This window comes from Mycteria americana, chromosome 16 (assembly GCF_035582795.1).
Source record: "Mycteria americana isolate JAX WOST 10 ecotype Jacksonville Zoo and Gardens chromosome 16, USCA_MyAme_1.0, whole genome shotgun sequence".
NCBI lineage: Eukaryota > Metazoa > Chordata > Aves > Ciconiiformes > Ciconiidae > Mycteria > Mycteria americana.
In genome coordinates, this window is record NC_134380.1 from 6329760 (window position 1) to 6352715 (window position 22956).

Consider the following 22956-nt stretch of genomic DNA (forward strand, 5'->3'; position numbering starts at 1 on the left):
ACACCGCTCCCCACACTGCCCCAGGCAGGGCAGGAACTCACTGGACATCGGGCGCTTGGGCTGCGTAGCAAGGTTGATGGTAGCTGCTCTCTCAGGTCCCCAGCCAGCACCATTTCTGGCCTTCACCATGTAGCGATAGGGCTGGGACTCCCGCAGGTTTTCTATCAGCACCATGCGCTTCTTTGGGTCTTCAACCAGTACCTTCTTCATTGGGCCAATGGGTACTGCAAATACAGGTACACATATCACCCATGAGGTCGAGATACAGAAGACCCCACAGCACCCCACCCTTGGCCAACAGGCTTGCTGAGGTTTGATGTCAGGACAGAGCCTGGCTCTGGGACAAGGTGCAGAACCTATTTGGGCTGCTCACAACAGGCATGACATCTCGGGAAAATTACCAGACTGAACGCTGAAGTCAACCTACAGCAGAGGTCTCCTGTTGCTGGTGTGTCACCAAATAGCATCTTCCTGGCACCCCAGCCCTAGGTCTAGACCTATGAACTAAGTTTTTAAGATGAAAACCAACACAAAACACTATGGAAGTGAATGGGAACTGAGAGGACTCTGGGCTTTGCAGGATTAAATCCTGGGTGGTGAATTCTGTACTCCTTCCATCAAGAAGTGACCCCTCCAGATCCCAGTTTTCACAAGTAACGTACTTGGAGCCATTCTGGTTCTGCTGCTGGTTGGGACCAGCCCAGCCTGCAGAGTGTACTCCAGCCCCTCAGCCTGGCTGAGCTGCCACAACTGCCCCGGTCAGAAAATGAGCTCTTACCGTTGTCCTCATTAACGAGTCCATAACTGACTTCGTAGGCCGTGATCTCCCCATTGGTTTCTGCAGGCTCAGCCCAGCTCAGCTGCGTCACAGTGGAAGACACGACATTGAAAGCCAAGCGGCCAGGCTCACTAGGGACTGGAAAGGCAAGAGCAAAGGGTCCAGGTTACTGCAAGTTGGGAGCCAGCGCACACAGATGCCCAGAGCTCCCCGGATCACAGCTGGGTCGCAGTGGTTGCTCAGTGCTTGTCCCCAAGACCATCAGAAGCTCAGGGCTGGAGCCCCGACCCCATGCCAGGTGCACAGGCACCAACTTGCTCCCACATGGTGAGAAGCAAAGTGCAGAGTTGCTCACCATCCTCAAGCGTGCGGCAGTGGATGATGTCAGAGTAAGCCCCTTCACCCATGGCGTTGTAGGCGCAGACTTGCATCTCGTAGTCGCAGAAGGGGTAGAGGTTACTCAGCTCTGCTGGTGGTGCTTTGACATCGATGAGATGGGCTTCTGACTCGGGGTCCCCTTGGATCCAGTATTTCACCTGGCAAAGCAAGAGCAAGCCATGATTCCTTCAGCTCCTCACCATAACAGGTGAGAAATTCCCCATCTCTTATTAGATCTGCTCTGGGAAAGCCAGGGTGTTGTGCCATTCCTCTGAAATGGGAGGCCAGAACAGTCTGGGCACTTCATGGTAAGTGATGGAAAGGGAGATGAAACCACCAGGAATCTTTCCTGCAAATCCCACATCCACCCAGCAATGGTCCCTCAAGGATGGAGGGGGCTAGAAGGGTGAGCTTGCTCCCTGCTTTGGGCATCTTCTCCCCATCCCTTCGGAACAAATGGCTGCGTGTGTGAAACACCTGCAGGATGGGACCCACACCCTCCCCTGGGATCCACTCACCCCTTACCTTGTACCCCAGAGGTTTTCCCGGTGGAGTAAACCAGCTGAAGCGGATTTCCCTGGAGCCGAAAGCATGGGCATTGGGATTAAGTGGTGCACTCAGGCGGCCTTTGGGGGACTGGGAGACCTGGCTCAGGCCAGTCATCGAGGGGACACCATCCACCACCTCTGCAGACATGAGGAAGAAAGGTCACATGAGTGCTAGTCCCCTGCATGGAAGGAAATGAAGGAAGTGTGCCTCTCTCTAGCACTGCCCTGCCATCCTGAGTGAGCATCTCAAAGCATTTCTGAGGGGCAGATCCCCTTTGTAGAGAAGGGAAACTGAGGCACTTGGTGATAACATCCCACCAAAGCCACATAGCAAGCTGGCATGAGAGTTGGGCTCAGACCCCCCACGTCCTGCACCTCCTGATGCTTCTCACAGGCTGCCCAACTAGGAAGAAATGAAGAGACCACCTTCTTGCCTCTGAAAATCTTTAGCTCTGTCTGAATATATTTAATAATGCTTCAACATCTTGATCAGTTGCTCTACGCAGCCATGAGAGAAGACGGAGATGGGCAGAGCCTTCTCACGTCGCCCAGTTGCTTCTCCTGGAAACCCACCAAGTCCAGCCGAGAGCTCTCTGGAACCTCTCCAGCTCCAGTGCCTGCCCCTGAAGCAGTTCTGGTTGGTCCAGTGACAAGGGACTTTCTTGTATCCCTAGTATTCATGACCAGTACTGTGATAAATACCTTTACGTTATCGACCCGCTTGATGACAGTTTTGCTTGTCCAGCCACAGGAACCACCAAGCACAGCTCATGGCAAGTCCCACCTCTCCCCTATTTTTATAGCTTTTTATTCAAATCCCCAAGGAAAAGGAATGAAGAATCCACTCCATTTCCTTTTGCGAGGTAGATTATCCATCTTCTTCCTACCCACTGTCTATACCCACTAATGCCTCTAGAGGGAGGCCCAAATCTACCAGTCGGAGCTGGAGAAACCTCATTGCCGCTTTTTGCGTGAGGAGCAGGGCTAGAGCTCTGTACAGCACCTCGGGGTGGGCTGGCCCGGTGTGGGGGTCCCACAACCCCTGCTGCCATTCCCCACTGCCTGGCTGCCAGCCCTTACCTGGGTCGGCAATGGTCACCGTGGTCTGGGGGTATCGGCCGATCTTGGCACCATGCTTGGGATGGAGGAGGTCGATGGCGAACTGCTTGAGCTGGCAGTTGTGTAGGAGGGTATCTATTTCAGTCAGCTCCAGCAAGGGGACCTGCACCTCCTTTCGGGTCTCCCCAGGCTGGAAGACCAGGTCACCCTCTGTGAAGATGTAGTCCTGGAGGAGAAGGACGAGGTGCGTGATTATAGCCCACAGCATCCATGAGAAGGCTCACAGAGAGCTTCCCCTCATCTCCCAGTGAATCCCCACTTGCCTCCCAGTGCCCACAGCTCAGGGGGCAGCCAGTACCCTCTGCCTCAGGTACAGGCAGCTTCTCAGGTCCCTGAGGCACAGGGAGCAAGGGATGGAGGTAAATGTCTGCCCTTGTGCTAACCTCAAGCCTTGGGTCTCCCCTCTCCCAGCCACATCCCCTTTGAGCCTGATCAGCTACTCTTCTGCAGCCCTGGGGTCGGTTCCTTCCCAGCCCTCTGTGCCCACTCGTTCCTGCCTGCCAAGGACAGGAACATCACCCTTACCCTGCCATTTTTGGCGGTGAGATCCCGGGTCCTGTAGGTGACTTGGGATTTCCCGTTGTCTATGATTTCCCGGAGGACAGGGATCTTGGCCAGCTTATCAAAGCGGCTGTGGGAATAGGCTGGCTGCAAGAAGGTGATGAGGCTGCTGGCTGGAAGGGGCAGGAGAGAATGAACGTGTAGAGCAAATACATGAAGAATCACATTACAAATACGCAGGTGAAAAGAGCTAAAATCCCCAAAGACAAAAAGAAATGTTGTAAATATCTTGGTTGTTCAATGTTTCCTTTTAGTTTCCCTTTCGCAGATAATTTAGCCTAGCTTGCCAGTATTGTTGGCCTTAAGTAAGGAAGTTTAGATAGTAGAATTGCTAACAAGCATTCTTTATTTGAAGGAAACCTACATGTGGTCTTTCCCCCCCACAATAATAATCATTAGAGTAAGAATGCTTTGCCTGTGTTAAATCCTTGGTTAGCTGAGATAGTTGCAATGTAGATAGATAAAAAGGAATTCTTCAGGCCCTGTGTCTCTGGAAAGGGCTGATAAGGAGAAGCTGCACAAGAACCACCTAGTTTTGGATATGCAAGGAAGGTATGAGCAAGACAAAAATGGACTGAGCATGCGTAAAGACAAAGTTCAGTCAGCGGTCAGAGCGATGAAGACTACTGACTTCCTCCAACGACCACCAGAGGATCCCTAACGACCACCTAAGGACTTAAGTACACATGTGTCAGACACATTTACATATATTAATGAGTTCCAAGAAATCTCATGTTTATAAAAATTAATCTTATGAATATGTATGATTTTGCAACATATAGCCTCTGCGATCTTGCTTGTTTGTCGGAGCACTTATGGTGGAGCGATCCCCAGTGCTGCCCAGCGCTGTAATAAAGGATGCCTGCTTAATAGTAACTCCGTTGCTATTGAGTTTTATTTTGGGGGCACTCTGAAACTCCGATTCATCTGTTGGGAGATTTGGATTTTAAAGGGTAGTCTCCACGAATTTTGTTTCACAGGTGTCCTCCCTGAACAGAGTTCTTATCACCCGTGGGTGTGAACTGTGTATGAAATATTACCGCATGGGCTGGAGACTTTACCACTCCTGACTCATGCTCCCTGCTCAAAACAACCAGAAAGGAAGCAGAGGCAAACTGCTGGGGACATTCATCTGCCCCAAGCACAGCATAGCAGCAAAGAGGTTTTACTTTACTCCAGCAAGCCATGAACTGGAGCAGCAGAGGTCAACCCTGTATCTGCCATGGAACTGATAGCATCTAAACTTGTGATGGTCAAATGTTTGGGTCTCTGTCACCAGGGATGATGACCCTCCTTTGGATGCTTTAAAACATGCTCTAGTTTAGACCCAGGTGACTTAAGATAGGAGTCACCAAGCAAGTCTCTGGTCTGTGATCTGGGGGAGCTCAGATACGCAGGCTGTGCATCCTTAGAAACCACGAGTCCATCTGGACATGGGACACTCAAACACAAACGCCCTTCATCTTGTGCCATGGTCGCAGCCCTTCACCTTGTTCTTTGATGATGGTGATATTGACAAGCCTGCGTCCAATCTCTGCGATGCCGGTGGGGACATCAATGGCCTCCACCTGCAGCTGCTTCTCATCATCATCATCCTCCCTGATGAAGAGTGGGACACGGACATCCACCAGCTCCACGGCCTCTTGGAACTCCACCATCCCGTGAGCATCTACGGGAAGGTGCAATGGTGAGAGGTGGGAAATGCCCCCCTGCCCAACCAGGAGGCAACGCTGGACTCTGCTCCCTACCTTGGTCTGAGGTCACAGTGTAATAACCAGGTGAAACCTTCAGGTCATTGAAAGCCTCGTGGGAAACATGCTTTTCCACCACTTTGATGATCTCTGGTTTGGCTGAGCGAGGGGCAGTGAGCACTGTGTCCACAATGGTGTGGTCCTGCCTGCAACCGGTGCGAAGAGAAAGCCAGGTAAGAGCTGAGGCCAGGGTTGCTCATCTCACGTAGCAGCTGGAGGGACTAGTCAGTGCGTGAGGCATTCAGTCACCCCACACATGTGTACAAAGAGGGAGAAGCAGCACAAGAGAGGGCTACAAGTTCCTCTTACCTTTTCCCAGAATTGGGCTGTAACCTGGCAAAAAAAAAAAACAGATTAGAGTGACTAACGCATTTGGGGAGACAAAGTTCTGCATGAATCACAGCCCTGTGCAGGCCTGAGCCGTGGCAGCTGCCCTGCGGGTGCCAACCCATCCTGCAGAGCCCATGGCCCCATCGCATGTTCCCTCCTGCCTGGCTGCTCCCTCCAGCCCTGGGTTTCCCAATGCAATGAGGAACATGCCCACAGGGGAGATCACATCTGGTCAGAGCCGTGGGAAGGGGATAACGCTCCCTGCTCAGCGCCAGCATCCCCAGAATCCTCCGTCCTGCACCAGGCATTTGTAACTTTGCACAGGGCTGAAGCTTTTGAAGTCAATGGGAATTTTCCCATTGAGCACCATGCGACCAGGATTTGTCCCCGTCTGTACGAGTCTCAGGTCCAAAGCCAGATGCAGCTGAGATCACCTGCACAGCTGGGTGGGCTCTGCTCTGCAGCCCTGGGTGGGCGAAGCACCGCACCAGGCTTGTGGTTGTGCCAGAGGTGGTTCACAGACCACGCTGCCTCCCGGCATCCCAGATTTCACATCCCAGCCCTCTGGTCCACTCCTTCATCAGAAGGGCCCTGGGGGAACCCTGCCCTGCAGGAAGTCTCTCCCCCAGTGACTCACCTGAACTTGGTCTGCTGGAGCTTGTGGCAGCCAGGGATATGCTTGAAAACGTCGTTCAGCTGCAAGGAGCAAGAAGGACTTTCACAACACATCCCTTGCTGAACAGGGATGCGTTCAGCAAGCAGACGCTGCTGCCAGCAAACATGAGAACTCTCTGGCCACCCCCAGGTCCTCCCACCTCACCCTGCCATGCCAGGCAGAGACCACCACATGGTTTCTCCCCAGAATATGGCTGCGAACTGAAGCCAAACAGGAGCTTCAGACCACATGCCCTGAAGCAAACCTCAAATCTCATCAATGTGATGCTTTGATAATTCTCACAATTGTGATCTTAAAATCTGTGCTTTCTTTCAGAAAGAGGAAAAATTGCTTCTTCCTTTCAAGAGCTGCCTGGGTTCACAGGGAAGGGGCACTCCCCGTTCCCCAGCATCGCAGACACCCCCTCAGCATGGCTATCCCCCAGTCCCACCCCAAGCCCCCCTCACGCCTGGGCTCGTACGTTCTCCTCCACTTCCTTGCGCAGCTGCTCGCACTCCCGGGTGTCCGGCTTCACCAGGTTCTGTGTGAAAAGCCGGGTCAGCCTCAAAGACAGGCTGTAGGGAACTGGAAAGAGAAATTCCCAAGTCAAACTCCTTCCTTCTTGGTCAGAGAAATAACCCAGCCAAAAGCTGGAAGCATGGGGACACGCATGATGCTCGGTGTGCAGATCCTGTATCACTGGCACCCAAACCCCAAAGCACCAGCAGAGAAAACCCTCTGAGAACTGGAGGGCTAACTGGGAAGCTCTCTGCCAGATCCAGCAAAGGAAACATTGTCCAGTGGTGGCTCTGGACTGATGAGGCAGCGAAATCAAGGCTGGGTCACTGAGCTAATGAGACTAAGACACATGCAGGGTACGTCCACCACGTGGCCAGGCTGTCAGGAGGTCTCCAAGGCTACCACCTGTCCTGCTACAGGGCTGAACACAGGAATGTGCTGCTCAGCTTCCCCCAGGATAGAAGCAGATAAAGGAACAACCCCCCTTGCAACTGGGCTTGGAGGTAGCACCATGGCTGCTGGAGCTGGTGGCCGCCACCAAGGGTTCGTGTCCTTTACGGCTCCCACAGCATCTCTATAGGCAGCATCTCCCACACCCTGTTCCTCAGATGTGGCACTCACCGAGATCTTTGAGGTTGGGCGCAGGGAGGGAGGTGAAGCCCTGTTTGTGAACGTTGTTGTTGATCTTCCAGCGGACTGTGTCCCGACCCTTGAGAGACCCGCTGCGGACCATGGGGGTGTCTAGGTGGTCAGAGGACATGAGGCTGTGGCGAAGCATGTAGTGGTCCTCCTTGAAGCCAATGGTGCGACCTGCAGAGCCAGGGGCAGGGTCAGAGTCTGGGCAGACTGGGACAACACCAGCCATCAACTTCCCAACACCGGAGACTTTGTTCTGGGGAATCTTTAGGGCTACCATCACGCTAAGGGTGTTGGGATGTCAGGAGTGGAGTGGGGTGGAGAGGGCAAGGGGTGTCCACGAATGGGGAGAGCACGTCACACCAGGCAGGCATTACAAGCAACACTGGTCAGACGAGAGCCAGCAGCGGGATTCCCAGTAGGGCACACCAGGGTGTGGGGCAGGGAGGAGCAGTGGAGCAGCAGCTCAAGGGCTCCTTGGCTCAGGCTCTCTGCTAGGAGCTTTTCCCCTGATCCACCTCCCCAGCCCAGAGAGGAGGAGGAGGAGGAGGGATGCTTATCCCAGCACGCCCCCCCAGCCCCGGAAGGCAGTGAACCCCACAGATCCCTCTCCCCCCCAGTTCAAAGGGCTGGTACCTCGTGCACAGCAGGGAAGCAGGGCCAGGCAAGCCTAGAAAACAAATGACCAAAGACACAATCACTTTGCAGCCAAGGGCAAAAAAACCCCCACGTCTCCAGCTGGGAGGATTCACATCAGTGGGGGTGGGTTGGCAACGGATGGATGGGGCTCTGGAAGCTGATTTTAGCCAGACATCCCTTCAGTGGGGGAAATCCCACAGCAACTCGTGTCGGTGACAGCAGAGCTGCTAGATACCTCTAGGACCCAGGCCCTGCCAATCTGGCCATGCTGGAGGCTGGATGGATTCTGGAAATTTGTCACGTTTTTGGCCTTTATCTGGTCCTCTCCTCGGGCTGGGGCTGCCAGCCGAGGTGCTCACCTTGCAGCAGGTGCAGAACTTCCAGCAGAGCAGCAGCAGCAGCCCCAGGAGCAGGATGAGGAAGATGAGCAGTGGGATGAGCCAGAGGAAGCTCCCCGGCGGGCACTCTGCAAGCGACAGCAACATCACTCCTGGGCATCAACCCCCCTGCGTGGTGTGTGCAGGGAGGGAGTGGGGAGGCAGGGACAGAGGGGAAAGGCTGGACCACAGCTCTTTAAGGGATGGAGCAGCCCAGTTAAGCTCCGGAACTTCTCTCTTGGTGCTCACAACAAAAAGTGCTGTTCAGGGAGAACTATCCCACCTCTTCGCTCACATCCAGCCATCCCAAGGGGCTATTCCGCACCTCGCATCAGTCCCTGCCCATGCCAGCAGCAAAAAGGCACTCATGTCTAAAGATGCTGGTCTCTGAGGATGCTACACTCCACTCCTTGCAGTTCATGTGACAGCCAACGCCACCCACCCCTGTCACGCAGGAAGGTGGGCAGGGAGGTACTGCCTGCAGCTGACCCTGCCCAGGGGCACAGCAAAGGGACAAAGCGGGAACCAGAGGTGCTGTGGAGCCGGTCACTGCTGATCCAGACCCCAGGCTGGACATCCCCTCCTGCCAGGTCCCTGCTCACCTTTTTTCTTCTGCACATGGACGGTGGTATTGGGGAGGACAGTGGGGTCTCCCTCCAGGGTGTAGTGGTATGTGCAATCGTCCTCCTCGTCCTGGAATGAGCAGTGCTCGCTGGCCTCCTCTACAGAGAGAGGGGACACGGTTGCAAAGTCATCAGGACCAGGAAAAGCTTGGAGAGCAGCCCCACATGCACACACACACGGGGCAGGGCCCACAGGAGACAAGCCACACGTGTCTGCACCCAGCTCCACTTCTCCCAGTACCTTTCTTCAGCTCTTCCACCATCTGGATCTGGAGGTGGCACGTGCTGCAGTTCCCTTTCATGTTACCTGTTCCCCAGGCCTGGCAGCGAACACAGTCCCGGATGCTCTCGCACACAGCCTGGAAGCCCTGGGCAGAGATGCAAGGTGGGATGGTCAGGAGACAGCCCATGGGGAGCAAGGGAGGACATCGCCTCCAAAAGGCAGAGCTGGAGAGGCAACACGGTGTCCTCACCCCAGTGCCAGGGCAAGGTCGAAAAGAGGAATAACAGAGAGCAAGCAACTAATGAAGCCGGCTCCAAAATCTCTTATACCAACAGCCTGCGTTTGGGCAGTGATTAGATCTTCTCGGAGGGCCTTCCCAAAATACAACCAAGCCAGCTTTCTCGACTCCCACCATAGGATTAGCCCATGTTTCTCAATGGGCTAAACAGGCATGAGACCATGAAATGTTTTTTCCAGTCTCGAGACAAATCAGAACAAGCCAGGAGCCAAGCCTCAAACCTCTGCCCTTCACCAGTGTGCAGATAAACACAGACGGACATTCATCAGTTGCTGCTGGTGAACTGGAGGGCAAAGAAAGCCTGCAGCTGCAAAACAGCTCCCATACCAGACCCCTCCTGGCCACCGAAGGCTGGATAGGCAAGACCAACCCTTGCTCAGGATTCTGCTCCTGACCAAGATATGCATTCATCTCTGCTTTGCTTTCTTTCCCCGGAGGCTCTACATGGGAAGGAAAAGTGATAAACCCAGAGGAACCCAGGCTGAGCCTCACCAGGGAGTAGCTGATTTCGCAGGTGGAGCTGGTGTACAGCGAAGCCTTGTCACAGATGCATCTGCCGCATTCACATCTCCCATGGTTATTGCAAATGCCCTGGGAGGGAAGAGGTGACAGTCGGGGTCCAAGAGCAATCGTAGACATGCAGTGGCACTGGGAGTCAAGCAAGGTGCCAGCTCCCAGCAGCCCTGAACATCTGGCATTGGGGCAATTTGCTACAGCCCTGCCTGGTCCAGTCGTCCCTCACACAGGCAGGGCAGGACCTACCCCTCGGCTGTCGATGCAGGTGTCATTGCTCGTGGGACATTCACAGCCTGGACCCTCCCAGCCGCTCTCACACACGCACGCGCCCTTGGAGCAGCGACCACGATCTGCGACGCAAGAGGAGGCGTTACCCAGGGACCAGTGCTGCGCTGCTCCCTTGGCCCTGCTCTCAGGCTGCCCCGGCTCTCCCGCTTTCCTTGGGGTGCAAAGAGCCTCCACGGCACCCTCCCTGCACATTCGCAAGTGCAGTGTCCCCGCAGCCCATTGCTGGTCACTCAACTCCCCATGCCAGTGCTACCAACCCAGGGACACCCTGCCTATGCCACTGGCACAGAGCAGGGCACAGTGCACCCCACAGCTGGGGGATGCTGGGGGTGGTGGGGCTGCTCTCACCGTTGCAGAGGAAGCCGGAGGTGCGCGGGCACTGCAGGACATCGTACTCGCAGAAGTCCCCATCAAAGCGCTGCGTCAGGTCCTCGGAGTAGCACTGGCACTTCCCGCACAGGCACTCGCCCCGGCCTGAGCACAGCTCCACATCTCCAGGGCGGATGCAGGCTTTATTGTTGGGGGACGACGCCAGGGAGCAGTTGCATGTGTCCCCTCGCCTGGTGGGAAGGAGATGGTGCTGAGAGAGGCAGGAGCAGAGTGCAGGACAGCAGGGTCCTGGGCACAACGCCCAGGGCATGAGAGTGTGTCACTGTGAGTCCCCAGACCCAGCAGGAACCCTGGGAGGGGTACAGAGCTGGACAAAGTCCTTACCAGCCCGGGTGGCAGATGCACCGTCCGCAGACGAAGTCCCCATGGACGCTGCACTTGGCTGAGTTAAAGTCTTGTTGCTGTAAGAGAAGAGAGAAGAGGTGTTGCCGAATGGGCTTGGCTGCCCCTGAGACCATTTCAGGAATCAGAAAGGCAGATCTAGGGGCAAAGTTTTGCCCACAAGACTGAGCCCTGCCACAGGAAAACGTGCCCAGCTTGGTACAGGTAGCGATGAAGATCGTTCTTCTTGGCCAGGCTGAGCCTCCGCTGAGCAATGGTGAGGGGTCCAGGAGGACCCATACGTGCCAACCAACACATTCCCACCCCAGGCTGGCCAGGAGGAGGACATCTCTCTGCAACACGCGCCCCCATGTACCTGTTCACAAGGACACACGTCACAGATGACAGAGGCTGTGACTTTGAGGCTGTCGCTCAGGGACGTGGGTTTCACGTGGATAACTCCCTGCCGGTCTTTCTCAGGGAGGCTGCAGACGTGCTGCCCACCAATGTACTCAAGCGCCTTCACACGCACATTGAACTTGCCCTGGAAGGAAGGGAGATGCCGCAGGGGTGAGCCAGCTCTGCTGGACCACAGCTCAGCCGGACCGAGCCCAGGTGAAGTGGGAAGAAGAGATGCAGTGGAGGGCTCAGCCCCTCACATGCTCCTTTCCTCTGGGGCCATCCAAGGACTTACCACTTCTCCACGGGTGATGTGGAAGGAACCAGATTCTGTCTTTTCATACATCAAGGAGGTGAACTCTGTCTTCATGGCTTTGGGGACAAAGTCAGCCCGGATGTCCATCTTGGAGCGGATGCGCTGGGTGGCAGAAGAGAACCACAACACTGATTTTCAGCAGTACACCTGCGACCACCCCATGGCCTGCCCCAGAGGGGCTGCATCCTGCCTCCTGCCTGCTCTCCTGGGCAGGAGGTGCCCGCCCTCTGCCTTCCCTGAGAGCGAGAGCAAAGCCGCAGAGAGCACTGTTACCTCAAAGGCTGTGCGGAGCAGCTCCACGATGTTGGAAGAATCTTCCTGGAGCACCCCGATCTCAGAGATGGGGAAATACTTGTGCAGCTTCTGCAGAGAGACAGGATCCCCCTGAGCCAAGGCCTTGAGAAACCTCCTCTAGCACTGAAGTGGGCTCTGCTTTGAGCAGGACTTGGACCAGAGACCTCCAAAGGTTCCTTCCAGCCTAAATTACTCTCCAAAGGTTCCTTCCAGCCTAAATTACTCTCCAGCTCTGTGTCCCCACTGCTTTACAAGAAACAGACACCAACACGGGGAGACCTCTAGGAGCCTAGATTCCTGCACCCAATAATACATCCTGAGACCTCCCATGACCCAGAGCAGCCCCCCAACACACTGTGGCACCCTCCCAAAGTATGAAGGTGCTGGTTTAGCACTGGGGGACAAGGGATGGGAGAACACTTTCTCCTCACAGCCAAGCTGCAGCCAGAGGAGCAATGGTCCCGGAGGAAAGGTAAGCCCATGTGGCACCACCACCATGGTCTCCTCACCTCGTAGTAGCTGTAGGAGTGGTTGGTGACAGCAAAGATGGGGATGATGTTGTGTTGGCCCAACAGGCGCACCAGGGTGGGCACCGAAGGATAGTCCTGCTTGGTGTCATACACATAGGTGCCATTGGTGTCTAGGTGACACTGCTCATCATTTCTTGTCAGGATCCCTGCCAGGACGTTGGTACCATCAGCTTCATAGTGAAAGGCCGATTCGGTGGAGAACACAAGTAGGTGAGTGCTGTCCTTCCGCCAGCCAATCTTATCCTACAGCCGGGGAGGAAGAAAAGGAACCTTTATCTCTGTGTCCGCCCCAAACTGCTGCACAGCACTTGCAGCCTTTGGCAGGCCAGCACTGGCAGGAGATGGAAAACCCAAGGGGCAAGGCACCACCTCCACTCGGCAGCAAATGCAACCAGCTACATAGCCCTGGGAATCCAAGCCAGCAGGTCTCCGCTTCCCGCATCTGCACCCCCAATGCATAGGATGTCTCCCAGCAGCTTGGTGCCAGGCACATATATGCACAGGAGGAAACCCCACGCTTTTGTGGATGTGTTTGGAGCTGTGCTCATCCCTCAGCCAAATGGCCAAGCCCAAGCGGGCTGTTTTCCAGGGAGCAGAGTTTCACCACTGTGGGCACAAAGTGGGACAGAGCAAAGAGCACACGGAGGGTGCCCAGCAAGCTGCTCCTGTGCTGGGGATCAAACACCAGAGATACACACACAGATGGTCTAAGACCTAGGAAAAATTGGGAATGCAAAACAACTCAGCACCGACAGCATGCGGCTGGGACGGCAAGAACCGACTGTAGCTGAATGTATAACTTGGGCTCCCCAGCTGTCTTGTCAGCTGCCTAGCATGCTGCTCTTTTGCTCATCACCCAGTATCAAGAAGATCCACTCATTAAAAATGGAGCCCTGGCCACACGGCTCCTGCATCCCTGGCCACCATCACCTTGCAAACAGCTGTCTGCAGGATGGCATCAAAGCCGCCCTCAGGGGCATCCAGGTTGCCAGAGATGCGCTCTTTCCTGAGCTCCCGGCTGAAGTAGTTGATGTTGCTGGTCAGGCGGATGACGTTCTTGAAGGAGAAGGGGGAGTCGGCGTTGTTCCAGGGCTCGCGCAGCCTAGGAGAGAAAGGGAGAGAAGGGTTTTTGCAGCAGGCAGGAACAAAGGGATGCCTGGGTGCAAGGAGAGGAAGGATGGGGAGAGCACCCGGGGGCTGGGGAGTTCCCTCAAGCAAAGACATGAAGTTGAGTTGGCAAGCCATCAGTACTGACAGGTAGAAGGGATGAGGGCAGAGATGGAGGAGAAAACAAGACATGTAACCTGTTGTGGCAGAGCAGGGAAGGTCTGAAAGCGGAGGAGGACGCTGCTGGCATTGGCATGGTGCTACAGCAAGCCCTGAGCACAGGGTGGGGAGGCCAGGGGAGACATTCACAATGAAGGGAGAGAGATGGACGGAGGCTCTCGCACTGTAGGCGGTAAAGATCAGGAAAGCCACAGAGAAACAGAAGGCGCCTGCCCTCCCTTCTGCTCCCATCCTGGGGACCCACTGGCCTCACTCACTTCTCAGGTCTCATGTCTGTCTGAGGGGATGAGACTTTGTCCACAAACTTGCCGAATCCAATCGTGTAATTGGAGGTTAGAGCTTGCAGGAACTCCGCTGGGAGGAGAGGAAGGGAGGGAGGAAGAGACAATGTGAATAAAGAGATGCCTGTGAGGTCGCTGCTCCAGGGAAAGAAGTCCTTTCCTGGGCTTCTTCTCTGCTGGTCAGATCTTAGATAAGACTCCTGAACTGTCAGCTTTTAAGCTTTTTGGGCTTGGGGCTTGTCTTTTCTGGGGTAGAAACCTATACCACCTTTGGTAGCCCCTTTCCAATACTGGAGCTTCTGCAATAGCACACACCACACCTATAGGTTCAAGATCCACTCAAAGCCACTGCACAGATCAACTCTGCAGGGCACCAGCTCCCACACTGGGCTGAAAGGAGAGAGCACACGTGGTGATCCCTGCAGGGCCAGGAGAGACATCCCCCCATAAAGCTGCACAAAGCAGCAATAATAAGAAACTCTAATTAAAACAGACACCTCTCAGCCCTTTGCCAGTTGTATCCCTTTCTCCGGTGCTGGCAGAGAACTCACAGCCGCGGGCAGGAGTGAGCTGCCTGCCTTCATCAGCACAGGAGCTGGCTCCCCTCTTCTCCCAGCTCTGGTCTCACCTAGGTTTTGGCCCATGCTTTTGAGGTTGTCCAGATCATCAGACATAGAGTAGGAGAAGTCCATAAGAATGTAGAGATCCACAGGGCTCTCCAAGGGCTGGAAGACATCCATGTCGAAGCTCATCTCCTCACCAGCTCGCAGCCGCATGAACATGCCCTGGGGGTACACCTGGGTCCTCTGCAGGGACATGTTGATACTGGAATTCTATGAAGAAAGAGTGACATGAAGGGGATGGACTCCACGTCCTGCACAGATGCAATGAGGAGGAGGCAAGGAGCAGGGAGATACGTGGGAAGTGGAAAGGCAGGGATGATCATGCTCCCTTCCCTCATGTACAGCCAAGGACTAAGGCAGCCTCCACGCGTGCCCAGCTGGATGCCTCCTCCAGACCTTGGCATTTTGCTTACATCTGTTTTGCCTGAAAAGCCACCCCAGCCCTAAACGATCAGGGCTGGTTGCCGATATGTTCATCAGCTAGTGAAAGCAGAGCATTGTTTTTGAGTAGACCCCACATAAACAGAGGTCTGGACCTCTGGTCTGTTTGTATTTTTCCTGCTGAAGACACTAGAGGAGGATGAAGGACACGAAGGACACGGGGAATGGTGGGATCCCTCAGGAGAAGCCAAGCAAGGACTGTCTCCCCAGTACCCACCCGCTGGGTCCGCATCTCGCCCCTGGTGTACACGATGCTGGCCTCCCCACAGCCGTACCGCAGCAAGTTCTCCCGCAAGTCGCAACGAGGCTCTTCAAAGCTCTGCCAAGGGGGCAAGAAAAAAATTACAACCACAGAAAGCAGCGAATCATCCGTGCAAGTGGGAAAGGCACTTGTCAGGAAGCAGGGTCCTCTGCCAAGACCATTAGCGAGCCTTTGGGAGCAGGAGCAGGGCAGAGAGATGGGGATGAGTCTCGCAGGAAGAGCCAATGTCCCCCAGCACCAGGGAAATGCAACCACCAGTGAGTTACTGGCTTGTCTGGGATAAGACTCTCCCTCCCTCCCTTGCACACACTGTTTCAGATCTGGTACGCTGGCATTTTCTGATAAACCCCTGTATTCCTGCAAGTTTTCCCCGGACTCCCCTTCCTCCTCATTTGTCTGCACCAAAGGAAACTCATGTTTTGACGCTTCCCATCCAGACCAGCTCTTTGCAGAGAGAAGCTGGAGCCAGAAGCTGACTCTGCTGTTGGGTCCCTCTCCCAGCTTTCACCAGGGATGGTGGGATCCCTCCCTCAGCAGGGTGGGAAGCAGAGCCCCGGGCTCCTCTGCAAGGTCTCACCTCGTCAGTGCAGAAGGAGCAGTCCTTATCCACTCGGATGCACTCGGTGCAGCTCTTTGCTTGGGACAGCACGCAACGATTATCTACCAAGAAAGATCAGGGCGTCAGGAATGGAGAAAACCAAGTGAGCCATGGGAGGCCATGAGAAAGGCTGATCCCATTCCTGGGGGAGTTGGTGGAGGTTTTGCCTGGGTGGTTAGTGGAAGCTGGCTACCAAACACCAGTGGGGTAGCAAGAGAGGGGCCCCAAATACTGAGGAGACAGAAAACAGGAGGAAAGGCACACAACAGGTCTTATCTGCATGAGGACTGGCGTTTCTGGAGCCCAGGAGGTGTGTGCACAGTCCCCATGGGGCAGCACCAAGGAGACACCACAGACGGACATACCAGGGCTGCACTCACTTTTGCTCCTTTGGCAGAGGCCGGTGGCACAGAGCAGGGACAGGAGGAGCAGCCCGGCACACGCCTGTGGCAGCACATGCATTTTCTTCTTCCTGAAACACATGGATCACTACGTTGCAGAGAGTGGAGAGATGGAAACGGTCCCAAAGACGACCAGGGCAACTCCCACAGAGCCTCTGCCCAGCCCCGCCAGGGTGGGACAGCCCTGCCCACCCAGGGGAAGCGGATTCCTGGAAGCAATCTCTGATCTCAGCAGGGCAGGGCACAAAAGCAAAGCCAAGAGCCGCTTGTCCTCTGCTCAGGCGTGTGCGAAAGGCTCAAAGTCCCCGGCAATGCCAGGGCAGGGCAGCTGCCGTGCCACAGCACCCCTGCGCCTGGAGTTGGCGGGTCCCCCGGGGCAGCGGGGTTGGTGCAGGCAGCCAGAGCCCAGGCTGCTCCTGGCCACAGCCCAGCACCATCCACATGTGTGAGCACCAACCAGGTTAAGACCTTGCTTTTCCTAGTGGGTTAAAGAAAAAAGAGAGAAGAAAAACAAAGCGACTGTCTACATCTCTCCCCAAAAGCAAAACAGACCCCTCCCTTTGGCTATTTCCTATCACACTAAGAGTTTCCAGGATGGTCAAACCAACAATAAATAGAGGGTGAGGCCTTGGGAAATGCCAGACTTGGAGCTTGAGCTGTTGAATGAATCTGTGGTCTTGAGAGCCCGGCAGCTCCCCTCTGTCCTGTCCAGAGCAGCAGGACCCCTTGTGTGGATCCAGAGGCCAAATCCTAAACAGAGTGAATCATTCTCCCTGCATCCACACGTGACTGAGAAAACAGTGCCATCCAGAAGTCAGCATTTGGACATGGTAAACAAAAGAGACAAAGCTGGAACTTGAGCTCTGCAGCTGCTGTGCTGGAGGGTGGCTCTGACTCCAGCACCCCAGCAGGGCAAGTGAGAGCAGTTGAGGCAAAAAATCTAATGTAAAGACATCTTTAAAGCATCTCCTTTCTGGAAGATGCAAGTGTGAAATATAAGATGCAAATTAATTGTCTTATAGCTTCTCGCTGTGTAAGCCCTGACTCTAAAATAAATGAAGAGAATGGGAAAACAACTTAAAACAGGGAAGGAAAATGGGAATAGTTGTTGTGTGCAGTGAAGATATCTGAGTTCCCAGGGGGTCATCCAGCACACAGACTGGTCACTTGGTGACTTAGCTACTAACAGCCTGACCTGGGGCCCAGGGAAACCCCTGCAAAGACCCACTCTAGTCTCAACAGCGTTGGATCACGCTGGATCCTGCATCGACCACTGAAGCCAATGGAAATACATCAAACACATGAAGGTGAGCATTCGCAGAAATCGTTGCAGCATAGGGCTCAAACCAACATAGCATCAACGCCAGGGGACATCTCCCTTGGTGTTTGCATGTTGTTCTCCATGATGGTCACTGGATACACAGGTAACACATGACAAGACATGGGAAGCTCATTTATCTTGTCAGCTGTGCTCAGAGAGATTTATCACACAGTAATTAACCCCCCACAGCTGAGATATGAGAAATATAGAAACCTCAGGGCAGCATCTTTGCAGGGGACACCCAGGGAAGCTTTGCTGTTCATCAGGACCTGGTAGCCAATGTGCTATTTTTCTTATGGGTAAAGGTACCAGATGACCAAGAAAATCCTCTGCTTTCCTCCCGTGGCCCCTGAGTACAGCTCCCTGCAACACCGACTGTCCCCAGCTCAAGCCCTTTGCAGGTTTGGCTTCAGGTGGTCTCCCCGGCCAAGCCCCAGCACTGGCTCTGAGGCTGGCAGTTATCCTTGTCCCTGGACATGCCCGTGACCTCCTTCAGCAACAGTCCTTACGCCACCACTCGCTGGCAAACATTGTGTCCCTTGCCACAGAGACGGATGGGTTTTGAAGCCAGGAAAATCCCTTTTTCTCTTGCTCCGCCCCAGCGAGCCATGCCAGCTGCAGCAACCGGTTCTACAGAGGCATGGGGAGATGCCAATTAGAGGTGAGATAAAAGGGTAGAAAAGTCCTTTAAGGACTTCAAGGAAAAACACAGCGAAAACATCCCCCAAGCACTCAGCAAATCCCATCTCCCATCATGGCAAAGTCCATGAGGAAAGGCTTGAGTACGGGAACTGGACTGGTCAGCTCACACACCCATCTTCCAAGGTAGCCTCCAAGTACAGACCTAATTCATTCTCCTTTAATCACAAGTCAAGGAAGAGTCACCAAGGGAGGGATGGACATGCCTTGGACACATAAACTGCTGCCATGTCTTTTCAAGTCCTGAGATAAAAGACCATAAAAAGCTCAATATTAATGTCCTGGTGCCCTGTGTGAGTTGTCAGCCTCCAAGGAATTTAACCAGGCATTTGCCAGTGAACAGGGCGTTGGTGGCACAGAGCATCACCACTGCTGGCCATAGGAATGCAGCCCATAATATTTGTGCAAAAACATGTGAGTGGCCATCCCTTGATGTCAAAAGTGTCCTCTGGAAGGGAAAATGCCACTTTCACTTTGGAAAAGCTGCAGGGGTGTGGTTGGATTTTCATGACAACAACAACAAAAAGCTGTTCGGTTGTGCAAAACCAAGGAACAAAGCGGAGCAGCTCCCAGCTGCACACAAACGTCCTACCCTGTCCCAGACCATCGCTCTGGCCTTTCTTCCTGGTCTCCTGCTCCCCCAGCCTTTGCCTGCACCTCGGCACAGCTGACAAACCTGCTCCAGAAAGACTCTGGGAACCCCTGAGCTTGGAGAAGCCTGGGCTGGGTAGCTCACCCCCCAAAACAGGAGGTGCTCCAAAGAAACCACTGCAGCAATGAGCTGGGGACAGGGTTGGAGCAGAAGAGCTTCATCACCCTGTCCCCTCTCTGCCCCATCCCCACCCCAGCAGCTCTGTGCTAGGAAGGACGAGGCTGAAGCTGGGCATGGCCCCAGGGTGGATGGAGGAGAGGGACCAAGGAGCAGGTTATGATGAGCCATGAGCCCATGGTGGGAACCTGGTCCCAGCTGCCATGTGGGGGACAGCTAGCAGGTTGGGGACACAGGAGCGGGAAAGCGAGGGAGATGCTTGAGCTCCCCGGTGCAGCCTTTCCTCCCTCTGTGGTGGGCATCACAACTTTTTGTGGCTGCAGACACCCCTGTCCTGCCAAGGGGCGCATTGGGGTTGCGTAGGGGACTGATGCCCTGGTAGATGGGAGTCATCTAGAGGAGCATCTGCTTGCCCACGTGTGCTGGGGACCACGGTACTTACAGCGTACTGGGGCGGGCAGGCAGTGCTGGTCACTGTGACCAGCCTTAGCGCAGGGCTGGGGGTCCTGAGGGAGAGCTAATAGTGATGGAGGCAAAGCAGAAAGGCAGCTGGGTGCCTCCCCCAGGGACCCCGGTCCCGCTCCCATGCGGGCAGCACAGTAACAGCTGCAGCGGCTTGTGCAGGCTCAGTTCTCCTCCCAGGGCAGGGCTGTGGGCGCATGGATTGGGGCCGCAACTCACGCTCTCTCCCTCCCCAGGTTACTCCCTCCCTGGCACGTGTGGCAGTGCAGAGCTCCCAGGGGCTGTGCTCTAAAACTTGGAAGTTATCAAGACAGACCTCCAGAAAACTATCAAAAGCTTGACCCGCAAATCAAAGCATTGCTTAAACAGGAGATCACATTTGTCTTTAATTTTGTTTGTCTTCCCCATCCCTTTCCCCTCCTCCCTCAGGTGTGCCTCTGCAGCCGGGAGGCTCCATGCAAGTCACCATTTGTTGTTTCCAGTGAGAAGGGGGATCTCGGCTCCCATGTTGAGCTCCAGACCCCAGACATGGCCCCCAGCATCCTCCAGCAAAGGACAAAACAAGTGGGACCCAGCCCAGGGACCCACACGGAGCTGCCAGGGTGAGGGAGTGGTCAACACCACCTTGGGCTGGCAAAGGGCTGATGGCTCTGGTACCATCTCCTCCCTCTGCCCCCCAGGCTCAGGCAGGGGGGAACTCCGAGGGGCAGAACTGGCAGGAAGATCAGGACCCTGCCTGCAGGGCTGCCTGAATGCCGGCGCAGCCCCAGGACCCTCCCGTCCCCCCTGCGCCTCCCCACGTGCCGCTCCTGGCACATTCTCTGCTGCTTTGGCCCCACAAGACAACTTTCCTCTCCCTCCCCTCCATGGGTGCTCCTCATCGCCCTTTTCCCCCACCTAACCTGCGCCTGTCAGCTCCCTCACGCCAATCCTTCTGTCCGTCTATTTCCCTATTTTCCATGTATTTCAGATCTGCCGGATTGCAAATACCCCAACATCTGCAGTTCAGCAAAGCCCACCCTGAACCCCCGCTCCCCTGTGGTCTTTTCCTCCTGGGACACCCCATCCCCTGGCTCCCACCTCACAGGGGGTTTGCATGCAGTCACCCATTCTGCAAAACAACCTCCGTGGGTTCAGTGAGTCGGAGCCACCCACAGCCCAGCTGACCGCCACTGCTTTCACCCGTAAGAGCTTTCCCTGGGTGCCAGCTCCAAGGCACAGCCACCTTTTCCCCTGGAAGCGGGACGGATGGAGAGGGCAACCTTTGAAACCTGCAACAAGTGGTCCCTGAAAGGCTCTTCTCTGCCTTACCACACCGTGGTACCCCCACCTCCACCCCACGGCCCCCCACCCAAATACCTTCAGATACAAAAACTGCCCCGTGCAGCCCTGCAAAGCCCTGCTCGGTCACCAGCGCTGCCCTTCCCTGCCAGCCGAGAGGCACAAGACGGCGTCCGACAACCAAACCAGAGGAAAAGGGGGAACAAGCAGGCAGGGAGCTGAGCCCCCTCGCTCTGTGCCCTGCCTACCTGCTCACGCAAGGAGTCCCGCACCTTATTTCATCCCCTGGTTAATCAACACAGCAAAATTAAAGCAAGCTGGATGTTAAAGAGCACGGATGAATTAATTCCACAAACCTCATTAGCGCTGGGTCTGATTCAGTGTCCAAATCCTCTGCTGCAGCCCGAATAACAGGCACCCACACACCAAGCCAAGAAATTCTTCTGAAGGCAGAGGGGGAACGCGCTGCTTTGCTGCTGCGACTTGATTTCCAGCCTTGGCCTTTTCTTTCTTTTTTTTTTTTTTTTTCTCCCTCCTCTCTATTCTCTGTCCCTTTTCTCTTTCCGGTTAAACGTCAACTTCCAGTCCGGCGGGGAGGGCAGGCAGCCCACAATCCCACATACCTCCCCGCTGATTTCTGTACCCTCCAGTCAAATATCGACTTTGTTCTCGCTCCCCTCACCGTCCCAGAGCTGCTGCCTCTCCCTCCCGGGGCACTGGCAGGGAGGAAAGGTGGGAGCTGTGATAAATGAGATCAGATCCCAGGCGAGGACGAGCTTTATCCCAGCTGGGGAGGGAGGAGGGGGTGCCCGTGACTCAGGGGTTGGCATTCCTCCCTCGCACACCTGGACGGGCAGGCACAGCCCGTGCAGCTGCCCCGGACCTTCCCTCCCTCCGCACAAGCACTGTCCCACAGGAAAAGGGCTAAGCGGGCAGTGGGAAGGAGCCCGCCATGCCAAGGGCACATGGAGTGGGCTGCTCGGCTTTGCCCGGGAGCCAGGTCGGCCACCTCCTCGGGGCAGAGGCGAGGGCGCTCCCCGGCCCCCTTGCCAGGGGTTTCTCCTCCACATTTCCCACTGGCACGAGTGGGGGTATCATCCCCAGCTGAAATATCAGGTAAGTTCCTGCCACGACAACCACCCAGCTGCCGAGCTCAGCCTCGGTACCTGGCTCACAAAGAGGTCGGATCCACATCCCACTTTATCCAGGGCATGAGCACAACAGCCCACTCCTCATCTGCAACAGATCCGGCTCACAGATCAATGCAACCCCCTGTAGCACCATAAATGAGACCCCTCCACACCTGCTCCTAAGACATCCTACCACGGTCCCAGGGTGCAAGGAGCCACAATCCCACCTCTGCCTCCAGCCCTTCTGCTGCGCTGGATCCAAAACCCCTTCCCCAGTCAAAGGAACAACAGAGGAAGGTTTGGAGTTCACATGAGGGTTTTTTGTCCCACAGCACCCTTTTGCCAGGGTTTGTCACATCTCAGACCTGGTTGCACCTCTTATGGTGCTGAGCGTACACGCACCAGAGCAGATGCGACGGCAGAGGCTGCATTTTAGCTCCCCAATAAAGCCGCGCAAAGAAAACTGCATCCCCTGAGCTTCGACACAAACAATCGCAACAGCCAGATGAAAGAGTCACATATTTCCTGCCTTTCTTGGAGATTAAAAATATAAGCAGGTCAATTTTGGCCTCTTCATTATTAATACAGCATCATGGTGGCTGCTGATTGACTCCCTAATGATGGTAACCAAGCACTGATTCAAATGAAAGCGAGGAGCAGGATTCCTTTCACTACAAGAAATAGAAAGCTCAAGTAAATATGTGTAAATGGATTATGCCCCAGGAAAGAGGAGGATGTGCTTGTGCCATTAAAAACTGCAGCAAACGGGAAACAGGCATGGGCGCAGCTGAAGATGGCCCAGGCAGTTTAAGTCTGGTATTTCCTAGTTTCTGAACACTTGACTTGGCAACCTCGACATTACCCTGGCCCTTTTGGAGATGCTATTTCCTATATTTAAACAAAAATTCTGCA

The 22956-nt window shown here is 54.9% G+C and overlaps 1 protein-coding gene across 5 annotated transcripts in view; it reads right to left on the reverse strand.

Annotated features, from left to right (window-relative positions):
• The window catches only part of ITGB4 (integrin subunit beta 4), a 31749-nt gene extending 9983 nt beyond the window's left edge, over positions 1–21766 (reverse strand). For 2 of the 5 annotated variants that reach the window (XM_075518881.1, XM_075518878.1), the window contains exons 1-31: positions 18949–19271; positions 16362–18885; positions 15961–16043; positions 15339–15440; positions 14686–14890; positions 14034–14130; positions 13420–13591; positions 12469–12732; positions 11939–12028; positions 11645–11767; positions 11327–11494; positions 10954–11030; positions 10588–10799; positions 10198–10301; positions 9928–10026; positions 9156–9282; positions 8894–9013; positions 8274–8380; positions 7912–7945; positions 7261–7449; positions 6602–6705; positions 6103–6161; positions 5445–5468; positions 5133–5281; positions 4874–5053; positions 3349–3497; positions 2785–2989; positions 1682–1842; positions 1134–1314; positions 779–916; positions 42–224 (exon numbers count right to left, since the gene is read on the reverse strand). In XM_075518881.1, coding sequence (XP_075374996.1) covers positions 42–224; positions 779–916; positions 1134–1314; positions 1682–1842; positions 2785–2989; positions 3349–3497; positions 4874–5053; positions 5133–5281; positions 5445–5468; positions 6103–6161; positions 6602–6705; positions 7261–7449; positions 7912–7945; positions 8274–8380; positions 8894–9013; positions 9156–9282; positions 9928–10026; positions 10198–10301; positions 10588–10799; positions 10954–11030; positions 11327–11494; positions 11645–11767; positions 11939–12028; positions 12469–12732; positions 13420–13591; positions 14034–14130; positions 14686–14890; positions 15339–15440; positions 15961–16043; positions 16362–16464 — 4009 coding nt within the window. In that variant the 5' untranslated portion in view covers positions 16465–18885; positions 18949–19271. Of the gene's footprint in view, positions 1–41; positions 225–778; positions 917–1133; positions 1315–1681; positions 1843–2784; positions 2990–3348; positions 3498–4873; positions 5054–5132; positions 5282–5444; positions 5469–6102; positions 6162–6601; positions 6706–7260; positions 7450–7911; positions 7946–8273; positions 8381–8893; positions 9014–9155; positions 9283–9927; positions 10027–10197; positions 10302–10587; positions 10800–10953; positions 11031–11326; positions 11495–11644; positions 11768–11938; positions 12029–12468; positions 12733–13419; positions 13592–14033; positions 14131–14685; positions 14891–15338; positions 15441–15960; positions 16044–16361; positions 18886–18948; positions 19273–21270 lie in introns of those variants that run through there. The other 3 variants (XM_075518879.1, XM_075518882.1, XM_075518880.1) reach the window with 3 other exon arrangements.
• Positions 21767–22956: the final 1190 nt, after the last annotated feature.